The 22169-nt window shown below is 45.6% G+C and overlaps 1 protein-coding gene across 1 annotated transcript in view; it reads right to left on the bottom strand.

Moving 5' to 3' along the window:
- SLC13A1 (solute carrier family 13 member 1) overlaps window positions 1-14502 on the bottom strand; it is a 98671-nt gene extending 84169 nt beyond the window's left edge. Inside the window, exon 1 of the mRNA XM_075557375.1 lies at window positions 14404-14502. Within this exon, the coding sequence (XP_075413490.1) occupies window positions 14404-14502 (99 nt within the window). The remainder of the gene's footprint in view (window positions 1-14403) is intronic.
- Window positions 14503-22169: the final 7667 nt, after the last annotated feature.

Consider the following 22169-nt stretch of genomic DNA (forward strand, 5'->3'; position numbering starts at 1 on the left):
ATGGAGGAGGGGGGAGAGGGAAAAAGGAAAATGAGCTGATTCCAGGAACCCATTGGAAGGCAAATTTTGAGAATGATGAGGGCAACGACTGTATAAGGGTGCTTTACTCAATTGATGTATATATGGATTGTGATAAGAGCTGTATGAGCCTCAATAAAATGATTTATTAAAAAAGAAAAGAAAGAAAGTGCCCTCCCCCTGTCACTTGGTACCTTCTACTAGTCCCTCAGGACTCTGGTTGTGGGAGAGGATGGGCTCAAATCACCCTCAGGTGAGAGCCCTGCAGAAGAACCGAGGCCCCTTGTGGAAGTTGAACGGCAAAAGCCACAGATCAACAAGTAGCACACTAGTCCTGGAAGATCACACTGTACCCCTTTGGGAACCTCGAAGCCGTTTCAAGGACCCACCCCCACCCCAACAGAAGTTGACATCCTTGGAGTGGAAGTCCCCAGGGGATTGCCCTTGACCACCTGTGTGGGAGAATTCCACCTGCAGGTGCAAGTGAGGATGGTGAAAGCAGTCCTGAGCAAGCACAGTGTCACCGGGAAAGCACTGCTTCCAGCCAACCCCTGCTAAGGAGGGTTCTAGCCTTCTACGGACCAAGAACGACCAGGAGTGGCACAGCGTTTCCTTAACAGCAAGTTTATTTAGAGAAGAAAGCAAGCTAGTCACCCTCACCCTATTTTCCCATAAACTAGGAGAGATCAGGGGTTTTATGCCCCGGAAGTCCAATGGGGAGGTTAGATATATCCATTATGGTCCAGGGGAAGGGTAAGATGTGCCTGTGGCTCTTTATGGGATTAGAAACCCCTTTCTTTCTCCTGATGAGTTGCCGATTGTTTCAAACGTCGGTCCTTGAGGACTGCAGCCCAGCACATACCCACGGCACCGCCACAGGGTAGATTTTGTCAGTGTGGAGGGCATGCGGTTCATCCTCAGGATGGTTTCCCTGCAAGGCTTGCCTGGCCTGGTTAGCTGAACTTATTTTGGGAGGCTGAGCATGCTTGTTGTGATCCTCGGTGAGCAGCTCTATTTTTCTCTGGCTTTATCGGCAGTATAATAGGCTTTTACTGTTCTTGGGTTTTCTGGGAGAGGGGGAAAAACTTGAAGAGCTTGAGATAGGGTGATTAACCCAATCTGACCATTTTCCCCCATGATAGGATTTTTAGGAGTTCTCTGTGGTTCTTAGAAGTTCTTGCTTGCTTTCTTGCAATTTTCCTTTGGATGGTTTCCAAAATAAGTTGGATGCTCCTGGTATTATTCTGTGCCTCCACACCTGTTAGAAACACAATGTGGTTGCTAGGAGCCTGACTGTTTTCTTTCCTAGCTACTGCCCATTAATGATACCACCTTAACAGCTGAAGAGGGTACTTTGTTTCCAGGTTGTGTACGTATACACTGAATTAATATTCTCCACTTGATCTCTAGGTTCTAGTATCATGGCTATAGCTGGACAGAACACAGACAACATCCATAAGGAAAGGGTTTATCAAGGAAGTGAAGAAGTTGTTATGCCTGTGAGCAATGCTCAGGGTTGAGTTATCAGGACATGTTACAAAATTCTGTCAAGTCAGCTACTAAACGCCCAAAAGGCATGCCACTCTGCCGTAAACCATAACCCAAAGGCAATCATTCAGCCTAGGCCCGCTGGGACAGCAAACCCAGCTCTCTCAGCGAAGTGTCTGCAGGCACCACAGTCCCGTAAGCCTCTTCCTGAAGGCATTCAGCTCCACTTCGATGGGTCAGCAAGTCCAACTTCCCCAATCAAATGTCCAAAGGCACCCCACTCGGCAACCTAGCCTCCTGACAACAGCCCTCAGTTTTACTTGCTCCGTGGGTTGTTCCAGGCTCTGGGTCCAAGTTCTGCTGCTGCTCTTCTGAGGGTACTGCTGTCACCTGGATCCAGGAGGGAGGCTCAGGGCAAAGGAAGCTCGGGTCCAGAGGATGATCTCCACTTCGGATGTTGCTGGCAATGTTATCCCTGCTCCTGCTTCTCATAGGGTTTTTTATTCGCAGCAACATGACTCTCCAGGGCATCCTGTTCATAATCACTCACAGATGAATCCTGTCAGTATCTTCCCCCCACCTTCCCACCAGACCTATGCAGGGAAAGGTCTTTTGGTGGGAGTTAGAGCCTTTGACTGGAAGAGCCCCATTAAATAATTGACTGCCTCTGCAGTATAGATGCTCCAATCACCACCTTACAGCAAGGATTGGTCACAACCAACCCCCCAAAAGTGCAGAGGCAGAGGAGCTGGGAACCAAGCAGACATAGTGGATTCGATAGAAAGGGGGGACAGTAGTGCCTATGTGGTCTGTAGGATTGTCAAAGGGGAAAGCATGTCAGTACAGTAAAGTGATTGGTGGCTGCTGTATAAAATTGCCCTGTGTGCTCAGGCCAATACCCAAGGCATCTGCCTCAGGAGCCTGCACAGTTAACGTACAGGAGCACAGCCCGTGACAGGCTACGTGCCAGTCCAGATAGACTAGAGAAACAAACCCACAGAAGCTCATCTGTGTATAAGAGAGAATTTTATATAAAGGGTAAGTGCACATTAAGGAAGCATCCCAATCCAGTCCAGATCAAACCCATAAGTCCGATATTAGCCCATATGTCCTATACCAATCTGTGAAGTCCTCTTCACACTCACAAAACACATGCAATGATGCCGAGTGCAGGATGATCACAGCCAGTGGTAGAAAGTCTTTGGGTCCAGTGGCGGTGTAAGCATCTCAGCACTGGCAGGAGTCTCCACGTGGTTTCCCCAGCTTCCACGGCTGAATCAAGGTAGGTCCAAGTGGCTTCTCAGGGATGTCTCGCAGGAAGTCAGCCTTGTGTCTTGTCAGTAGAGTGTCTCCAAGGGAATGAGTCGAAAGAGAGAAGTGTCTCCTGCCTCCAAGGAGGAAATACCAGAGTTTTCCCATAATCCTCAGGGAATGGCCATGCCCACAAAGGCCTCATTGGCTGTGACTTGATTGACAGACTGGACTCCACCCCTTCACTTTTAATCCTCTCAAGTCTCAAATGGACACCAGATTATGTAACTACCACAGACTGGCAGGCAGATTTTCAGGCAAAGGTTCCCTTGTGGGGTGGACCAAAGTGCTGCCTGAGGCATTAAGTTAATAAATAAGATCCCTGCTGGTGTTTTAGCCCATGGGCCAGACTGGAAGATGCCGGCAATCGTCCAACCACAAAGCCATCACAGGCTGTGGACACGTCTGCCCGAATTGTTGCCAGAGCAAAGCTGCCTGGTCCTCTGAAGACGTCGGACCTGTTGTGGAATTTCTGTGTTCTTCCTGCTGAGTTGTGACCCGTGCTGAAGGCTCCTCTTGATTTTCTTCCGCAAGTCCTTCAGTCTCTCTTTCAGCACACAACGCCTGTCATCTGTCCTCGAAACCTTGATGCCCCGTACACTTCCCATAGGCGAAGCCCAGGCGCTTGGCTGATTGACTCCACATGCAGACTGACTAAGGAGAGTGAACGGAGACACAGCGCTTCTTCGGGCAGTGTTTTGCTCTGCTGTACATAAGAGTGGCTATGATTCAGGACTGACTTGATGACACCCGACAACCACAACATCATTAAATGCCCCTGTTTTATTTTTTAATAAAAGACTGCCTTTGGGGGCAGGTTCCTCATGAGCACCGCGACGGGTTCTAAAATTCCCGTTCTTTGCAATGTCATTCAGTCTGTTATGCTCCCACGCAGTTGAATGCATTGTCATCAGCAATAACACACAAATAAGTATCATTGTGTTCTCTGCTTTCACCCAGTATTCATTTGACAGCAGCAAGGCTATCTATCTATAGATATGATATGGGTGTGGTCTTGAGTATGAATATAGATGTAGACATAGATAGACATACCATTGCTATATAAAACTCACTGCCACTGAGTCAATGATGACTCACCATGACCCCTTAGGGCCAAGGAGAAGCACTTCTGTGGGTAGCTGACACTGTAACTGTTTTATGGGAGTAGAAAGCCCGGTCTTTCTCCCTCATTTATCTATATAAGATATAGACCCAAGATAGATATGTGTATGCATATATAGACATACCTCTGTATACATATATGTGTGTGTGTACGTCTTTTTGTATGTATGTGTATCTTATACCAAATCTTCTTCTCATCACACTGGGTGTGCCTGGCACAGGTTTCTTTGATGAAAGAGCAGCATATGGTGGAAACTTGTGAAATGATTCGCTACTGATTAGGAAATAAACACAGGGCCATCCGCCCCCGCAGGACACTTGTTGCCGAGGTAGGAAAGGCAAATACAGCTATAAGGAAGCGATTGGAATAATAGCCTGCCCTTTCTCCCCACCTCCAAAATTCTGGCTGTCAAATTACCTTGGGAAGTGTGGTTGATTATATTTAAAAATCACCTTGGCTCCCTTTTAAATTATAGCTCCAACTGGAATCGCAATATAAATTAGGCTTTAAAATATAGGGTCTTTCACCCCTAACTCATTCCCTTTTTATAGCGGCACACTGACTGATAGGTAGGAAGCAGTGTGACTGATGAATTAACGCGTGCGGGTCCGAGATCCTCTCTCAGCACAGCTTGAGGAAATCAGCGCCGATGTGTGACCTTACGGGCTGCCATTGATTTTCTAAAGAGAACGTGAAGCAATTATGACAGGAGAAAACCATGCATTCTAACTCGGTGTGCTCCAAGAAGAACACTATTATAATCTGACAGAACCTGTGAAGGGCTGGGCGTGCTTCGTAATACACCTCCCCCTACCTCTGCAGAGGCTTCACAAGGCTCCCAATTCTAAGAATTCCCGAGCTTGAAATGCTCCTACATAGCCCCTTTCTGGGAGAGGGAGAGTAACAGGAGTCCACGTGTAAAGTGGAGGGACAATAACTAGCATCTCCTGTTAGCTTCGACACAAATAGGTGGTAGGGAAGAGACTATTGCACTCTGCCAATTACAGGAGCATTTTTAGCTCCTCCCTCTCATTCCACCTCCACACCCAACCAGGCACTACCATGTACTGTTTCCACACAGCCCCCACACAGGGAACTGGAAATAACCCCGGAACATCCAGCTCCTGACTGAGTAAGCAGCAGCATGGGAGCAGGGTGGAATCTGTGGAAGAGCGTTCTCAGAATCCCTGAGGAGCTGCAAGGTGCAGCTACCTGGCCTGGACAACAAGTGAATGTAAGGCAGTACACACGCACACACACACATTTCCACAAGGACTTTGTTAACTTTGCAGAGGAACGAATAGGCCACAGAGGAGAGTGGCCAAATCCCCTGGGCACCTTTTCCAAAATAGGTTAGTTAATTCCAGACAGGCATGGTAGCAAAACCCCCAATATCTCACAGGTTGAAACCAAGTTGGTTTCCTGTTCATACTCTACGCCCAGCCTGGCTGGTGTCTACTTCACTAACCTCATGCAATGTGTGCTTCTGTGGCCACAAATGCAGGAGAAACGTGTGACAAAACCTGAGGATCAGCTTGTAAAGGTCTCATAACCACCTCCTAGGTGATGCTACGTCTGAACTTGGGGGACAGACCTGTGTTCAAATTCCTGTTGCTCCTTTTGTGCATGCTGGGACTGGCCACATTTGGTTATGTCTGTTTCCCCATTTTAGACGGAGATCGCTTTGCCTTAATCAAATGGCTGTGTGGCTTAGAGTGGGCATTCCCAGATGGACGTATTGCCACCCAGCAAGGTTACAACATGCATCATGGAAGGCCAAGAGAGCTTCAGACACGTACCCTCGCTCAGCCCTTCCACATGCTCTTCTTCCCATGTGAAGGTCCTTCCTTGTACCACTGTCTCGCTTTATCGGCCTGTCCTTCCTACAAGAAGCAGGTGGGGTCCTGTATCCTTCTGCCATGCCGGAGCACACCGCCATCCATTCAGCACAGCCAGCAGTTCCCTACTGTGTGGCAGGCACTGTGTTTGCTGCTGAAGGGGACAGACATGACTTATGTTGCAGGCTCTCCATGTGTTTACAGTTGGGAAAGGAAGACAAAGAGAAACACCCTAAGAGGGACAGGCTAAAATGGAAGCAGAAGCACCCACAAAGCAATGAGAATGCCCCATTCGAATCACAGCCTGAGCTGCCCTTCCTAAGGACAGGCTGCCATGACAAAAGGCATTCCCTGGTCGGGGCCCCTGATGTGCTAAGGCAGAGGCATCCAGAATAGTTCTAGGCATTGTAGAGAATTCGGTAAAGAGGGAAATAAGACCACCAAGTAAAATGTCATTGTTGTTAAGTACCATCAAAGGGCTCCAAACCATGGGGACCCCAGGCACAACAGAACAAACTCCCCCCACCCCCAGGTGGTCGTGGTCCTGAGTCATCCTCACAAAACCGCTTCAGGGGAAGTAGCCACTAAACACCTGATGCATCTGCTTCAAGGGTCATATGGGAGGTGGCGATTGGGGCTTTGGGGCGGGTTGGCAGGATAAATCCAGGACAAAATGTTTCCGGTCCAATCATTTAAGTGTTTTTATTTAGGCTTTCTTTTTCTAAAGGGAGTCTTTGAAACGTTCTGATTGGGGCATTAAAAACAAACAAACAAACAGGACCAGCTTGCATTTTTTTAAAATATTACTGTGCTAGGAAAGATAGGAGAAAAGAAAATCCCATGGAAGGAGCCATGGAAGGAAGAGATGAGGATGGCCGGAAGGGAAGCTGTGGCAGATGGAGAAGGGAATGTGAGAGGGAGTTAGAACGCAAGGCAGCATAGTCTGCAGGGTGAGGCTTCCGGCTATTGCAAAATCAGGAAGGCAGGAAGCTCCAGGCCTGGGGACATAGAGAAGGGTCACAGCATGACCTGGGACTGTGTGGGCTGAGAGGAGCGGTGAGTCCGAAGACTGATGAATCCCTTGTGGAGTATCCACCTTTTAATTATGGTTTGTTAGCACAAATTGATTGGATTATTGGCATGTATTTATTTACAACCTTATTTTGTGATTAATGTTTATTTTACCATCGATTGCCTTGGCAGACACTCCACAAGCTGCTAGAAGGCAGAATGACTCATTTAAGCATCTCCTCTGTCCAGCGCCTCCACGAGAGGACAGCCGGACAGCCGGCTCCTGTGAAGATTACAGCCTAGGAAACCCGATGGGGCAGTTCTGCTTCGGCACACGGTGCCCCTGTGACCCAGAATCAACACGACAGCCCAAACAACAGGGTCACAAGGCTGGTAAGTCTCTGAGTCTGAATGAGAACTGATCACTTGAGCCCCTGAAAGTGGTTCACTGAAGAAAGAAAATGAACCTTCTTTGTAGATCCCGCGATTCACCTGGCACGATACTTGGGGCTCCAGTAAGTCCTCATAAAATATGTATGAAATAAAAATGTCACATTTGAATTTTATGGGTTTGCTCATCTACCACATTTTATTAGCATAATTTCTGTGTTTTGTATTTTTCCCCCTGTTTAGCATGATTTGCATGTCTTAAGTGGTTTTTTTCCCCTCCTAAAATTGTGCTCACTCTCCATCATATTGATGTTTTGAGGCATCTAAAATATTCTCTTTCCAAGCATTTTTAGCACTTTCTTCCTAACCTTCAACCCCTACATAATTTAAAATCATCTTGTTAAAACAAGATCAAGTGCGTCTTTTCATGTATTTAATTATTGAATTTGGCCCTTTAGCAAATTCCCTATGAAGCTTTAAAAAGGTTCTTGGAATTCCTCCCTCCCTTCTTTCACTTGTGAGCTTTTAAAACTCTCTCCCACTCATTTCCGTTTTCTTTGAAAGACTTCCCAACCCACTCCTTTCCTCTTTTCAGTAGGGCCCTTTATCCCACTTAAGTTTACATCTCTTTACCATCATTATAATTCTCCCACCTGTTTTTGTTTTGTTGGGTTTTGTTTGTTTGTTTGGGGGTTTAGGCCCTTAAGAGTCTTGGGCCTCTTCTTCTGTATCAGTGCTTTCTTGTTTTATGTTTTCTCTTCAAAGTTGAAAGCTTCAAATGAATATGCTTTGAAGGAAACGGGCAACATGACATGAAGCCCAGTTCTGCTGCCCCCTGCACCCTGCCAACTCTGCCTTCCAGCACACCAATCTCTTCCTGGTTGATGCTGCCATTCTGCTTTAGTTGCTCTTGGCTTCAAACCTGATCTAGAGAAAGCCAGAAGTACCCGAGAGAAGACTGAAACCTGGCCTTGGTTTTACAACTCTGCTAGTGGTTGATGCTCAATGTCCTTGCAGTTGCTTCTGCACCACTCTGGTCTGGAAAAGAATCCTGGTCAATAAGACTGACAGAAAAATGAGCAAACTAGATGCAGCAAGTCACACCTGGAAGAAATACATTCTGCAAGCGTGGAAACCTTGTTGGCTAATTGTTACTTCTTCTCAAATGCACCAAGCCTTCTTTATTTCATTATAATTTCATTCATGAAAATACATGGAAAATCCAAGATCTGGAAAACTTGGGGAAAGTACTGAGGACTGAGAAGAGCATAGAATAATGAAAAGTTAGATAGGAAAAAGAGCTGAGTTGCACAAAGGATATTGCTGGAAGGAGCTCTCTCTGCTGTTGCTGTTGCATAAGCAGTGGGCTGCCAACCACCAGGTCGGCTGTTCAAAACCAGCTGTATATCCTAAGAAAAGCCATTTTGTATTAAGCAAATATTCTGCACCAGGCCCTAGGTGCAACCACAGGCCTTATAACATTCTCAGAAAAAAACAAAATAGCCCCTTATCCTTAGAACTGGCATCAGACCAACCTGCACCAGGACGTTGTGCTTAACCGCCCAACCGCAAGATCTGCTTCTGTACCAGCTGGCTTGCACAGCTGCACAGGGCACTTGTTTGATTCGACCCTATCCAAACCTAAGTCTGTAAGCAAACGGGGCCAGTCGGCCAGACACCCTCTTTCTTTTAGGCGGCTGGTCGCTGCGCAGGTTCTTCTTCTTTTGTTAATAAACTCTTTTAATTCTTCCAATCTCTAATCTCAGTTGTTCTTATCTGGCCTATGTACAACACAGCAACAGCACCACAGAAGATGGATGAAGCTTTCTACTCCTGTAAAGATTCCGTCTTGGAAATACACAGGTGCAGTCCAACTCTGTCATATATGATCACTACCAGTAAAAAATGACTCCATTTTTTGTGGGGGTGAGGGACAGGTTTGCATAAATAGTCCAAACTGCAATACACAAAATTCACTGCCATCAAGTTGATTCCAAGTCACAGCAGCCCTGTAGAACAGAGGAGAACTGCCCCTGTGAGTGGCCAAGCCTGTCACTCTTTATGGGAGCAGAAACTTCAGTCCTGAGATGAGCAGCCCAACAGGGGACCACTCCACCCCCAGGGCTCCTTCAAACAGCCAAGGGCCCTTAATGGTCTTGTCGGAGAGTATTTAAGACATTTAAGAAATATCCTCCCCGCAGTGAGAAAAATGCAGTGTGATCCATTTCACTTAAGTGTCTGTGCAGATAGCAATTATGACAAGATTGTTCATGGCCCCTGCTGATTTCATTAGGGAGGGCTGAGAACCTTCATGCTTACACAGCAGATAAGCAGAGATGATTTCCAAGCTTTCCGTATAAGTGAGAAGAAAAGGAGTTCCGTTAAAGCAACATTTACACCAAAGGATTCGGCTGGAACGCTAGGTCGCACCATAACAATTGTGAGGATGGTGTCGCAGGGCGGCCGGGCAGCGCTTCATTCTGTGGTACTCAGTGAGAAGCACACATTTGCCAGCTTGTGGAAGCTATAAAGACACCAAACACTACACTGTAATTAAAAGCAGTGCATTAAGAGTTTTAGCTGTTTGTTGAAAACATATGTGCAGCCACATTTTAGCAAGAAATTTACTTTTTTTCTATCTCTTGCTAATCTGTACATTTGACACAATCGTAATAACTAATTCACAAGGAACGCATTTGTGACTTTGTTTGACTTAACTAGGTGGTGCAAGACATATTCGCCTCTATTGTGACGTGTCATTCGGACAATCCTAAGGTCTCTTCTGATAAACAACACTGAGATTAATATCGTTAATTGTTCTCATTTTGTATTTGAGGAACTTGAGGTTCAGAGAAATGGAACTCCACATAGACCACCCAGATGCTAGAGAGACTGAATTTGAACTCCCATTCTGTCGGAGCTTGGAATGTATGCATTGACAACGGATGGCTCTTCTACACTCTAGGAGCCCAGTTGGCATAGTGGTTACACATCGGGCTGTTAACCACAAAGTGGGCGGTTTGAAACTGCCAGCCAGCCTTCTACTGCTGTAAAGAGTTCCAGTTTTTGAAGCTCCCTGGGGCTCTTCTAGCCTGTCCTCTGGACTTGAAGGAGTGAGTTTGGTTTTGGTTTCCATGCTACTCAAGGTTTTTAAGCTAGAAGACGGCAAAGATTCTTACCACCAGGTTTGGACCTGTGAGAAAAGAAGCGGTGGACTGCCTGCGATACAGGTGCCATTTGCTGAGGGTCCCTGGGTCCTATTGAATAGAGCATACAACATGGAGCAACCATGGACAATCAAAAGGCTCACAAGAAGGTCTCCAAGAATAAAGAAGTAAACAACAATATGGCAGACAAGAAGGAAACCTAAACTAGCCAGAATCCAAACTATTGGACTAAACACTAGTTGGACCGCTTATCAGACTACACACCCCTGACCACACCAATAGCTACACCTCCCCCACTTCCCCAACCCAGCTCCACAATTGTATAAGCATCCAGCTAAGAGCCCAGAGAGTAGAGCTGCTGCCATTGACACGGAACAGAACTCGCCCTCCCTCCCTTGCTCTGGTTGGGAAGTCTTACCTGTTTTCCTTGACTCGCTTATGATATGTGAATGCCCATTACAATAAATTGGTTAAAAGATTTTTTGGCTTAAAAGGTGTTAGGCTCATGGAAGAACCTGGCGTGGTCACTGTGTGAAGCTGAGAGACTGCAAGGTCGCTGCTCCAGGGAGTGCATAAACCAAATGATTCCTAATTTCTGTCTTTGGCACTGTTATAAGGAGCTCAAGACACCTCTGTAAGCTGATTGTCTCTCCATGTCAATGTCCCTTTTCTTCCTACTTGTGCCCAAATTATTACTATGAACCATGGTATTTAGTTGGTATCTTAACATCATTAATTGGAAGAGACCTTGGGCAAATATGCTTGCCTCATTGATTAAAAAATCAAATAAAAGCTCAAATTTAATCCTGTTAAGACAGAGCAGAATCAGAATCCCCCCCCCCCTCTGGCAGCCAATAGGTTTGAACTGCCAACCATGGGATTAGCATTAACCCATTAAGCCAGCATGGCTCATTAGTAATTAAAACAGAACAAAACCACACACTTCCGTAGAGTTGATGCCACCACCTAACCACCCTATGGGACAGAGTAGAACTGCCTTGTGGGTTACTGAGGCTTTAAATCTTGAAGGGACCAGGCAGCCTCATCTTTCTCCCAAGGAGCAACTGATGAGACCGAGCCTCTCGCCTCGGGATTAGCAGCTCACTGTGTAATCCACTGCCACCGGGGTTATGAGAGTTTAATATGTAAATTGGGTAAAGCAGCTGGAAAAAGGCCTATAACCCATTTGTACTCTCTAAAGACAACCAACCCATGCTCTTTCCCTTTGAATACGAAATTAAAAATCACTTAGGGTCTCTCTGCATTGGTACCAGTTCTCTCTCTTTTTTCACTTGAGATCGAATTAAGGCAACAGCTACGAAACTGTGGAAGCAGCTCAATAACCAGAAGAAAAATGAAAAAAAATTAATAATTCACTATTTATTGGTTCTATATAAAAAAGCAATATTGATTTTGGGGGTTGTTTGGATTGAGTTTTCAATCACCGGGTCTTTAGAAGCATATGGTTGAGTGTAACCTGAAGGTTACAATCAATTGATTTGCATTCCTACTTAAGCCTTTATTTAGACCCTTTATCCACATTGTCTGAACAATAAGCCCTGCTTTCATTGAAAGCAATGGTTGAAATCACATTCTTTTAGTGTAATTACCATTTGATTCCATGATCAGTGTACACTAACGTAGTCACCCCCCACCCCAAACACACACACAAAGGAAATCATGTTATTATACAAGGAGGAAATATCTTCCTGTTAACATTGAATTATAGCAAATAAGTTGATAGGAGGTAAAGGGGAAAAAAAGCTCATCGAATGCACCTTGATGCCAGCCTCCTAGTTTCCACTCAGACAGAATGTTCTCGACATTGCACCGTGGACGCAAGGACTTCTGCAGTGTTTAGTTTCTTCTTGATGAATCATACTTTGAAACGGAAAGCATTGCTCTCAATTAATTTACTTGTTTTATTGTTCAAAGCATTTATGTAAATTTTCTCCAGAAATGACAAGATCATTTTAGGGCAGCCCACGTGACCTGTGGTCTTGCCAATGTTTCTTCCTTCTGCTATCAGCCCGATGGCACAGTTTTGCTAAGGACCCTTGGGCAACTTCAGGATTAACAAAGAAGAGATTGAAATTATTTTACATGGATTCACAATCAATGCTCATGCAAATTGCAGTCATGAAATTAGCAATTTCTTGCATTGGTTGGGCACAAATCTGCTGCTAAAAGCTCTTTCAAATGCCAACGAGCAAAGATGTCATTTTGGGGGACTCACATACACCTGACTCCAAATCGAAACCAAATCAATTCTACAATCATTGAGTCAATTCCAGCGCATATAAAACCACCAGATAGGACTTTTGGGATTGTAAATCCCTACAGAATCAGATAGTCACAGCTTTCTCTCTCAGTGGAGCTGGTGGGTTTGAACTGCTGACCTTATGATTAGCAGCTCAATATCACACACAGCCTGACCAAAGTCAAGGTATTTTCAACTATCTCATAATGTGAACACTGGACAACGGCTAAGGAAGACCATCACAAAAGTGATGCATTTAAATTACGGTGTTGATGAAGAATGTTGAAATGACCATGGACTACAAGAAGAACAAACAAATCTATCTCAAAAGACGTACACGCAGAATGCTCCTTGAAGTGAGGATGGTGAGACTTCATCTTACATATTTGTCATGCATGATTTCAGGAGGGATCAATCCCAGAAAAGGGGCATCATGCCTGGTCAAGTGGAGGGTCAGTGAGAAGAGGAAGGAAGAAGAATGAACACCAGGGATGGATGGACACCATTGTTGCCACGTGACTCAACCAATAGCGATGGCGAGGATGGAGCAGGACCAGGCAATGTTTCCTTGCGCTGTACCTAGATTGCGCCAAGCCAGAACCCACTCAGTGATACCTAACAATAACAATAATGAGTTGGTATCGATTTTAGGGTACGCAACATTTTATATAACAACCACTTTTTAACCCAAACCGGTATAATCTGAATGACTATTCACTGAGTCCATCAGTAAGAGACGGGGCCCCGTGAGGCGATGGGAACTGCACAAGCTCTCCACACACCTGGGGAGACGTGCTCCACCCTGCATCAGGCACCGCTCCACGTGCTTGATGAGCCTTTGTCCATCCTTACAAGAAGCCCATCACTACCCATCTGACACAGAAGACGTCGAATCACAGAGAGGTTCAGTCACTTGTCCAGCTCCCACAGCTTCTCGGTGGTAAATCGGACACTCAACGCCGAGAGCCCGGCTCCAGAGCCTGTGCGTTGTGTTCACTATGCGACACTCGCTTCGTTTGTGTGGTTTCCTAGAGGAGTGTCAGCTGGGCCTGGCACAGAGGTTGAAACTGCGCGCTGAATGTTTGCTGAATCACATAATCTTATCAGCGGATAGAGCATGCATCACATGGACTATTCTGACCCTGTGTGAGTGAAGGAGAACTGCTGCACCAGCCTTTCAAGGTTGTGACCTTTGGGAAGCAGGTTGCCAGGCCTGTCTTCGAAGAGATCTCTAGTTGACTTTGAACTGCCAGCCTGTCAGCTATTAGTGGGGCACCACCCAGGGATTCCTGGCAAAAATACAACCTCCAGGAGGCTCAGACCCAGACGAAGCCACAGAGTTTGGTTAATCTGGTGCTTGACCCTGGGGACGGGACCCCCCTCCCCCTCCCGACGCCCCAGTCTTTGCCTGAGCTCTTTTCCCTAGCAACCTATTGCTGCCTCATCTCAGAGGAAGGAAATGGACAACCCAGGAAATTCCCTGGCATTCAAGGACTCCAACAACAGGATCCTAAAGGTTGGGTTGCTGTCCTTCTTCCTCTCAGCCACATGGCAGGCAGAGACAGTCCCAATGGAATATACTAGTTATTTATTTTAGCTAGTCATGCTGACAATCCATCAAGATTAACAATTAAGAGAAGGGAGACTGGACCGAAAACAATGCACAGTCACCCTGACCTTACCACACTGAAGACCGAGCCCACTCAGCTGTAGCCAGGCAATTGAACAGCAACAAGAAAGGATCGTGGAAATGAATCAGGAAAGCCACCAGCCTTTTCCCCAGGTTCACTGACTTACCTTGGTGCCAAGATGAATGGGCAGGGGCAGGAAAATCAACAGGGTGAAAACTATTAGAAGAAGCCGGCGATAAACAAAAAGGTAACTGAGGAGGTTCATCGTGCCCTGCGAGGTACCTCTAGTCGTGGCTTCCTTAAAATAAGGCAGCTATTAAATAACCGGCCTGGATTAATATTTCTCCAGCCCATCATCTTCCCTCTCTGCCCCAGACTGACCAAGGTGAGTTAAAATTAAATCCCCCTTTTTATTGTTTTACTGTCACAATTAACACGCAGAGATAAGGCCAATGATATGGATGAGAAATCAAAGACCATTTGCTCCTATGGTTACCGCCTTGCCCTTGCATCCCTTGTTTATATTAATGGGAATTCAGACTGGACAAATCCACAAAAAGGCAAAATAATGAAGTTGGTTGAGTGTGCTGCTCGGTCTTGAGACACTTCTGTGGCTGTCCCCTGATTACCTGAGTCCTTAACTAGTTATCATACTGTGGTGTGGACACCTGGCTGCCTGTCTTGAACAAACACCGGTGCAGTAGGTAAACAGCTTCACTAGTAGAAAATCCAATGCTGGCAAGTGTGAAAGAGAAATGGTACCAATCATTGTCTCATTGCCATCCAGTCAATGCCAATCATACAGGACAGGGTAGAACTGCCCCTGAGTTTCTGAGACTGTATCTGTCTATGGGAGTAGAAAGCTCCATCAATCTCCCAGGGTGTTGGTTTAGAACAGTCAACTTTGAGGATTGCAGAACAAAGCGTAACCACCATGCCTCCGGGGCTCCAATAATTGTCTGGAGCTTCTCAAATAATACATATACTGGCAGCCTCGGTATGTGTGCTGAGCAGTTGGACTCAGAGAAGCGTTCTTACCAGGAAAGGGAGTTATGAGTCAGCATTGCCTCATTGGCGGTGAGTTTGGTTTTTCGGGAGTCAAGTTATCTCTGATGCTGAGAATCCTAGATCCTGATTCATGGAGACCCCACTGTGTCAGAGTAGAAAGCAAGGACTGTTTTTTTCCCAATGCAGATCACTAGAAATCCGTCTGAAAAGACTCTGGGTGGATTCGAACTTCCAATCTTCCTATGAGTAGCTGAGCACTTCTCTGTTTGAGCCAGGTGGGGTCTCTGGCATCCTGTGTTTTCCTAGGTTCCCTGTGGGCACCTTTCAATAGGAAAATCAGCCACTCTTAGGTAAACTCTCTCCTTTCGGCCCTCTGCAGGCTTATGGTGGTGGAGGGTGGTGGTCCTGACTGGATCATTATCAGAGTCTGCAGGGACATGGTCTATCAGGCCATCCACAAGGTGGGTGTACTGCACCGGTGTGGGGCTACTTCTCACAGTGACTGGGAGGATGACTTCACCAAGCCCCAGAGCTTGGGAACCTTTGTCTTGTTCTCTCGATTAATCTTTCGGTTTGTCAAGTAATTACCCACTAGACCTCAAGCACACAACCATCAATCACCCATTCCTCTGTATGAACAGTTGAACAAAAATTCTTGCCACCCTTCAATCCTTTCTGTTAACGTCTCCTGGCCGGCATCATTTCACTTCAAACTCCTACTTAGACCTCGCTTCTCATCCTCCATGAACCTAAATCTGTTTCCTGCTCCTGGCAAGGAACACCATTCTTCTCACAAGCACTTGCCGCACTATTGTTCAAGGAAATGTAAATGCATTTTCCCTGAAGGAAAGCACCTACATTTATAAGGATATGTCAGTCACATATAGTGACTCAGCAAAATCAGAATAGTAAACAGAAAAGAAAAACAGGGTGTGTGGGGGGAAACCCCCAAATCAGAAAGGTACTTTGTACCTTGAATTTCTCAGATGAAAAGGGGCCCGGGAGTAATTGTAAATACTAAGGGTGGGACTGAGAGGGCAAACATGCACAGGGAAAGGAGAAGGTAAACACAGTAAGTGGGGCTGAAAAATACACCAAGGGTGCCAAGTCACTGCAAGCCGCTGCAATGCCTACTTGTAGGGTGGTTTGCATGCATTTCTGTTATTTCTTGCTGGGATTTTCTTTGGTCTTTTTTTTAAACCACACATATACCACCACCACCACCACCACCATCACCACCATTTCTGTTCTCAGATTTTCTGAGGCCACCTGGTGAGGCCATTTGAGCTTTCCTTTCTCATCTTAAAAGATTTTATCGTGTGAGGTGACACCAGACATGAAAATGCATTTGGGGGACTCTCATGGAAACGAAGGCTCAGTGTGCAGGCAATCTGGCACTCACAGCCAGAGGCGCACCAAGGAGGAGCCCGTGGTATGTGACAGTGGCATGTGTCAGCACCTGCATTCCAGCCCCGTCTCCCTGCTTCTGTGGCCATTTCACACCACTTCCAGGCTGGCCGGGCCTCTCTGTGGTCTGCTCCATCTTCTGTGGATGCCACTTCATGCACATGGTTCTACCTTCCCTTTATGCCAGAGCGAACCTATTTCCCAAGGATCTTCTCTTCAGAGGGAAAAATAGCTGACAAATTAATTCACGTTGACCATGAATAGCTGATGTGAGCTAAAGCCAAAAAAAAAAAAACAAAAACAACCTGCAAGAGTCACTAGAGACTGAAGCTAATGGAACACGTTGGGGCCCCTTTTGAAAGGTGCATTGGAAGAGGTAACTAACCCGTTCTCATCTCTAAGACAGATGAGCCAGGGTTGTCCAATTCCACATCTTCTGAGCACAGGAAAAAACATACATTTTTTTTCTTGCTAGATCTCAGTGGTGCTATGTTTATCTAGCTTGCTAAGAATGAACCATATCTTTGAGTCACCATCGATTTATTCTCTTGAAAATATTTTCATTATAAAAATAAAATTGTTCATTCATTCATAATAACCTATTGTGGGTGAGGGCGCTTGTGCTCATTATCTCATTTAATTCTTAAAACTCAATATGTCATGTATTTACATGCACATTATTTTTATCACTGTTATTTGCATTGTCCACATTTGGAAACTAAAATTCAAAGAATAAAATGTCTCAACCAGTAAGTGATATAAAAGGATTCAGATCCAATTCCTTCTGGCTGCTGGACCAATATGTTTGCATCATGTCTACCCGGAAGCCCCAAATACCAAACCCACTGCCATTTAGTTGATTCCAACTTATACAACCTTAAGGAGCAGGAGGCTTGGTAGTACCAAGGTTATGAGTTAGGCTGATAACTTGAGGGTCAGTTGTTCGAAACTACCAGTGACGTGTGGGAGAAAGACAGGGATTTCTACTCCCATAACAAGTGATGGTCTCAGAAAATCACAAGATTCACCCTGTCCTCTACAGGGTCACTAGGAGTCGACATTGGCTCGATGTCAGTGAGTGATTTTTCGTTTGAACCATTTGCAGGAGTAGAAAGACCTGTTTTTCTCCCGCCAAGCAGCTGGCGACTTCGAACTGCTGGCCTTGCAGTTAGCAGCCAGTGAGTGACCATGACCCCATCATGTCTCGTTCTTTGAGGGGAGGAGCTAAGAATTTATTTCATTTGAATTCTTGGTGCTACTAACAACAAGCTGGTCTAATGGTGAATAGCTTTTTAAGCATGGATGGATAGATACATGGCAAAGCACTCAGCTCATTGCTTATATAGGATGGTTTATGGAAGCAGTTTCTTGCTAGAATACTTAGATGTGCAAAGTGATACGGCGTGACTCGTGAGAACTATGTGCTCCACTGCAAACGTACTCCATAGAGGGCTACTTATCAAAATTGAGCCCATTAAACAGGAAGGTTCCCAACTCCCATTTTTATTCTATTGGGCAGGGAATCTACATTTGGTCAAGCAGATGGCTTAGGTCCAGCTGGTTCGAGGACCACCCTGGATGGGAAGGCAATAATCAAGAAACTGTCCAGGTGAAGAGGTAGAAGCAGATTTGAGAAGACTCTATACAAAGGCAAGCCTCGTGGATGGATGTAGTTCAAAGACAGAGACAAGGACAGCACCTTGGACTCTATTCTGACTCTCAATGACCCCATAGGACAGAATAGAACTGTTGCTTTGGGTTTCTTAGTCTGTAAATATTTACGGGAACAAAGCACCTCATCTTTCGTCCTTGGAGAGATAGGTGAGTTCAAAGTACTGCCTTTGTGGTTAGTTACCCAGGGAGTGGCCCACTACTCCAAAGTCAGAGCCCATTGTTTGAGCTAGTCCCCATGTGGGTTCAAACCCCACTCCTGGTAGCATAATGTATTAGTCTGGGTACTTTAGAGAAACAAATCCACATTAACTCATGTATAAGAGAGTTTTTTATATAGGTTAAGTGTGCATCAAGAAAACATCCCAACCCAGTGCTGCCCAAAAGAAGCGACGTCAGAGGTGTCAGAAAAGTTACCACAGGGATAACTGGCTTGCGGCGGCCAAGCGTTCATAGCAACATCGCTTCTTTGGGGCAGCACTGGGTTGGGATGTTTTCTTGATACTCCCTTAACCTATATATAAAACTCTCTTATACATGAATTAATGTGGATTTGTTTCTCTAAAGTACCCAGACTAGTAATACAGCACCTAACAACTTCAATATTTCCTTTGTACACGTGGTGGAGTTTACGTACATGTCAGTTCCAGTCAATGGTCATTGTTGGGACCATCAGGTCAAGGAAGGTAAGTCAGACTCCCCATTGCACTAAAATTAGTATGATATATAATTAACCACAACTTGAATAATCATTACTCCAATGCCAGGAAGTAAATGGCTGGAGAGCCAAAAATTGAAGTGTGTTCTACAAGGCAGACAGCCTGACCGCTCATGAACTCAGAAGCAAAGCAAATGACAGAAAAGTGGGGACCGGACTTTAGGGGAAACTCCAGCTGCCAGTCTACCACAGCACTTGAGACCAGACATGACCACATGACCCTGCTCTGGAGTGGGGAGAATGACTTTGAGGTGGCCAAGCTCAGGCAAGTCTTCATCTTGAACCTGTGGGAGATGACAGGGGAAAATGCAAGTGGAGATGGCTGCCTGGCTGGCTGGCTGGCTGGCTGGCTGGATGGATGGATGACTGAAGGCCCAAGGAAGTAGAAAGGAGACAAAAGGAACCGCCAAAGTGTTTCGCTTACCTTTAGGAAGCCCTGGTGGCCTAGTGATTATGCATTGGACTAGTAACTACAAAGCCAGTAGTTTGAAATCACCAGCCACTCCGCAGAAGAAATGCAGGGCTTTCTACTTCCGTCATAAATGAGAAGCTCCAGAACTCACTGGGGCAGTTCTAGCCTGGCTCATAGAGTTGCTCTGAGTCTGCGTCCACTTGATGGCAGTGAGTTTGGTTGCTTGGTTTGGCAAAACAAATCTTTAGAAGCCCACTGCCCTGGGGGAATTCGGACTCCTAGAGACTAGCCCGTGGCTACGGATTTTGTGTGAGTAGGTAGGCCTATCTTTCTCCTGAAACTTTAGAACAGGGAGATTAAATAAAAGTACCCAGCTGCGAACTCCGCATTGAAGATTTGAGTGCACCTCAAGGTTTCGTAGAAGAATGGCATTATTTACTTCTGAAAACTCAAGCTTTGAAAGCCGCTGCATTCCACTAGGCACACAGGAGCCGTCATAGCCCAAGTCAACTCAACAGCAACTGGAAAAAATGTCCGGACCACCAACCGCTCTGCTCCTTTCTGTCCTGTCTCCCACTCCCCTCCTTATCAGGATGCCTGTTGTTGCTAGGTGCCAGCCAGCGGGTTCCAGCCCATAGCGACCCTGTATCCAAGAGAGTGAAATCCTGCCTCGACCTGTGCCAGCTCACAATTGTTTGAGCCTATTGTTGCAGCCACTGTGTCAACCCATCTCGCCGAGTCTTCTTCTTTTCCCGGCCCCTCCCCTTGACCGAGCATGATGAACTTTTACAGGAACTGGCCTCTCCTGATCTGTAGGTTTGTCAAACCGTATGTGTCTGTCAACATGTGTGTTCCTATGATGCTGAAAGCTACGTCACTGGTCCAAACGAGTAAATTTCAACAGAGCTTCCAAACTAGGAATAGACTACAAAGAGAAAATAGGCTGTCAACTTCCGAGGAAGTAGCCACTGAAAATCTTATGCACTGAAGCAGGACCAGGAGGGTAGCATGACCATAAGACGAAGGGGCTTCAAAAAGTTTATGGAAAATGGGATGAAAGGATAATAGAATTTTTCCATGAACTTTTTGACAACCCATTGTGTTCCAAACTTGACATGTATTACTGTGTTAATCTGCGTTGACTAGAGAAACAAATTCATAGACATTGATACGTATATAAGAAAAACTTTATATAAAAGAGTAATTGCATATTAAGAAAACATACCAGCCCAGTCCAGATCAAGTCCATAAGTCCGATATTAGCCCATTTGTCCAATACCAGTCTACAAATTCCTCTTCAGACTCATGCAACACACACAATGATGCTGGGTGCAGGAAGATCACAGGCCAGTGGGTGCAAAGTCTTGTGGATCCAGTGGTGGTAGAAGCATCTTAGCTCTGGTGTAGGTCTCCAAGTGGCTCCTCTGGCTCCAAGGCTCTGGCTGCTATCAGCATAGCTCCACATGTCTTGCAGGGAGAGAGGCAGCGAGAGTCTCTGTATCTGGTCTCCAGTGAGCTATTTATCTCTGCAGCACCTCCAAATGAGGTCATCAAGCTGTGCCATGATTGACAGGCTAAAGTCCACACCTTCACTCTTAATAGTCTGAAGGTGACATCAGATTATGTAACTATCACACCATCCTTACACGAATTGTCTGAGGATCTCAGAATCTTATGTGCAGCACATTAAGTCTACATCTCAGTGGGAAAACAGAATGGGTCTAAAGGCCTCTGGGAGTATGGTTATGATTCTTGAACTCATAGAAGCAAAAGTCAAGGATCTATGGAAGTATTATGCAATCCTCACTGTTCTACCTTCACTCTGCCTATTAGGTCAGAGGGATTCATATTCATAATTCACATTAGTCAGAAACTGCTTTAGGCTATTACTAAAGACAGGGGGTTAATGACACAAAAATCAAACCTAACCTATTGCCTTCCAGTCACCTCTGACTCACAGAGACCCTGTCGAACAGAGCAGAGTTTCTCTCTAGGGTTCCCAGAGCAAACTGCCTCATTTTTCTCCCTCAAAGAAACTGCTGGATTTGAACCAGCCAACCACCATTTCTTTCAGCAAGTGAGACTGGTGAGGTATACACGCCACCGTCCAACCTCCAGTCCATGTCATCTCAGTTCTAGTATTAATTCAGTGCCAATCACAGTCCAATGTCACCTTGTCTTCTATCTCATGAAGAAAAACAAACCCCGAGATTTCTCCCACCATTTCTGCCACAAAAGACATTGTCCTTTTTGGCTTGTAACATCTCCTAACTTAATGACAATCGGAAGATGAAATGTTTCCATCGTCCCTAATGGCGAATTCATTTTAAGTGTAATAAATGACATTGGCACAATCCAGGCTATAGTCACGTTGACCCGTCTCTCTTGGAAATGATTTTCTACAGGAGCGTGGAGTATTTCACAATATATTACTAGCACGAATGCAGGCAGCTAGCCAGCTGCCCTCTGGCAGTAATTTTCTGTTGGCAGAGCTACAGAATGTACTCACTTGCTCCTCTCCAATTGGCTTCTTTTATTATTTGGGCTTGGTGGCTTTGGGTTCAAAACCCCTACTTACAAATTGAATTCAATGTTGTCGAAAGGAAGCAAACATGTGCCGTGTGAATGTATAGGACCTAACAAGGAAAGACATGTCAACCTCTAGTCTGACAATGTAATCATGTGCATATTTGGTGGGGGGGGCTGTCTATTTTCT

This window comes from Tenrec ecaudatus, chromosome 9 (assembly GCF_050624435.1).
Source record: "Tenrec ecaudatus isolate mTenEca1 chromosome 9, mTenEca1.hap1, whole genome shotgun sequence".
Taxonomy (NCBI): Eukaryota; Metazoa; Chordata; class Mammalia; order Afrosoricida; family Tenrecidae; genus Tenrec; species Tenrec ecaudatus.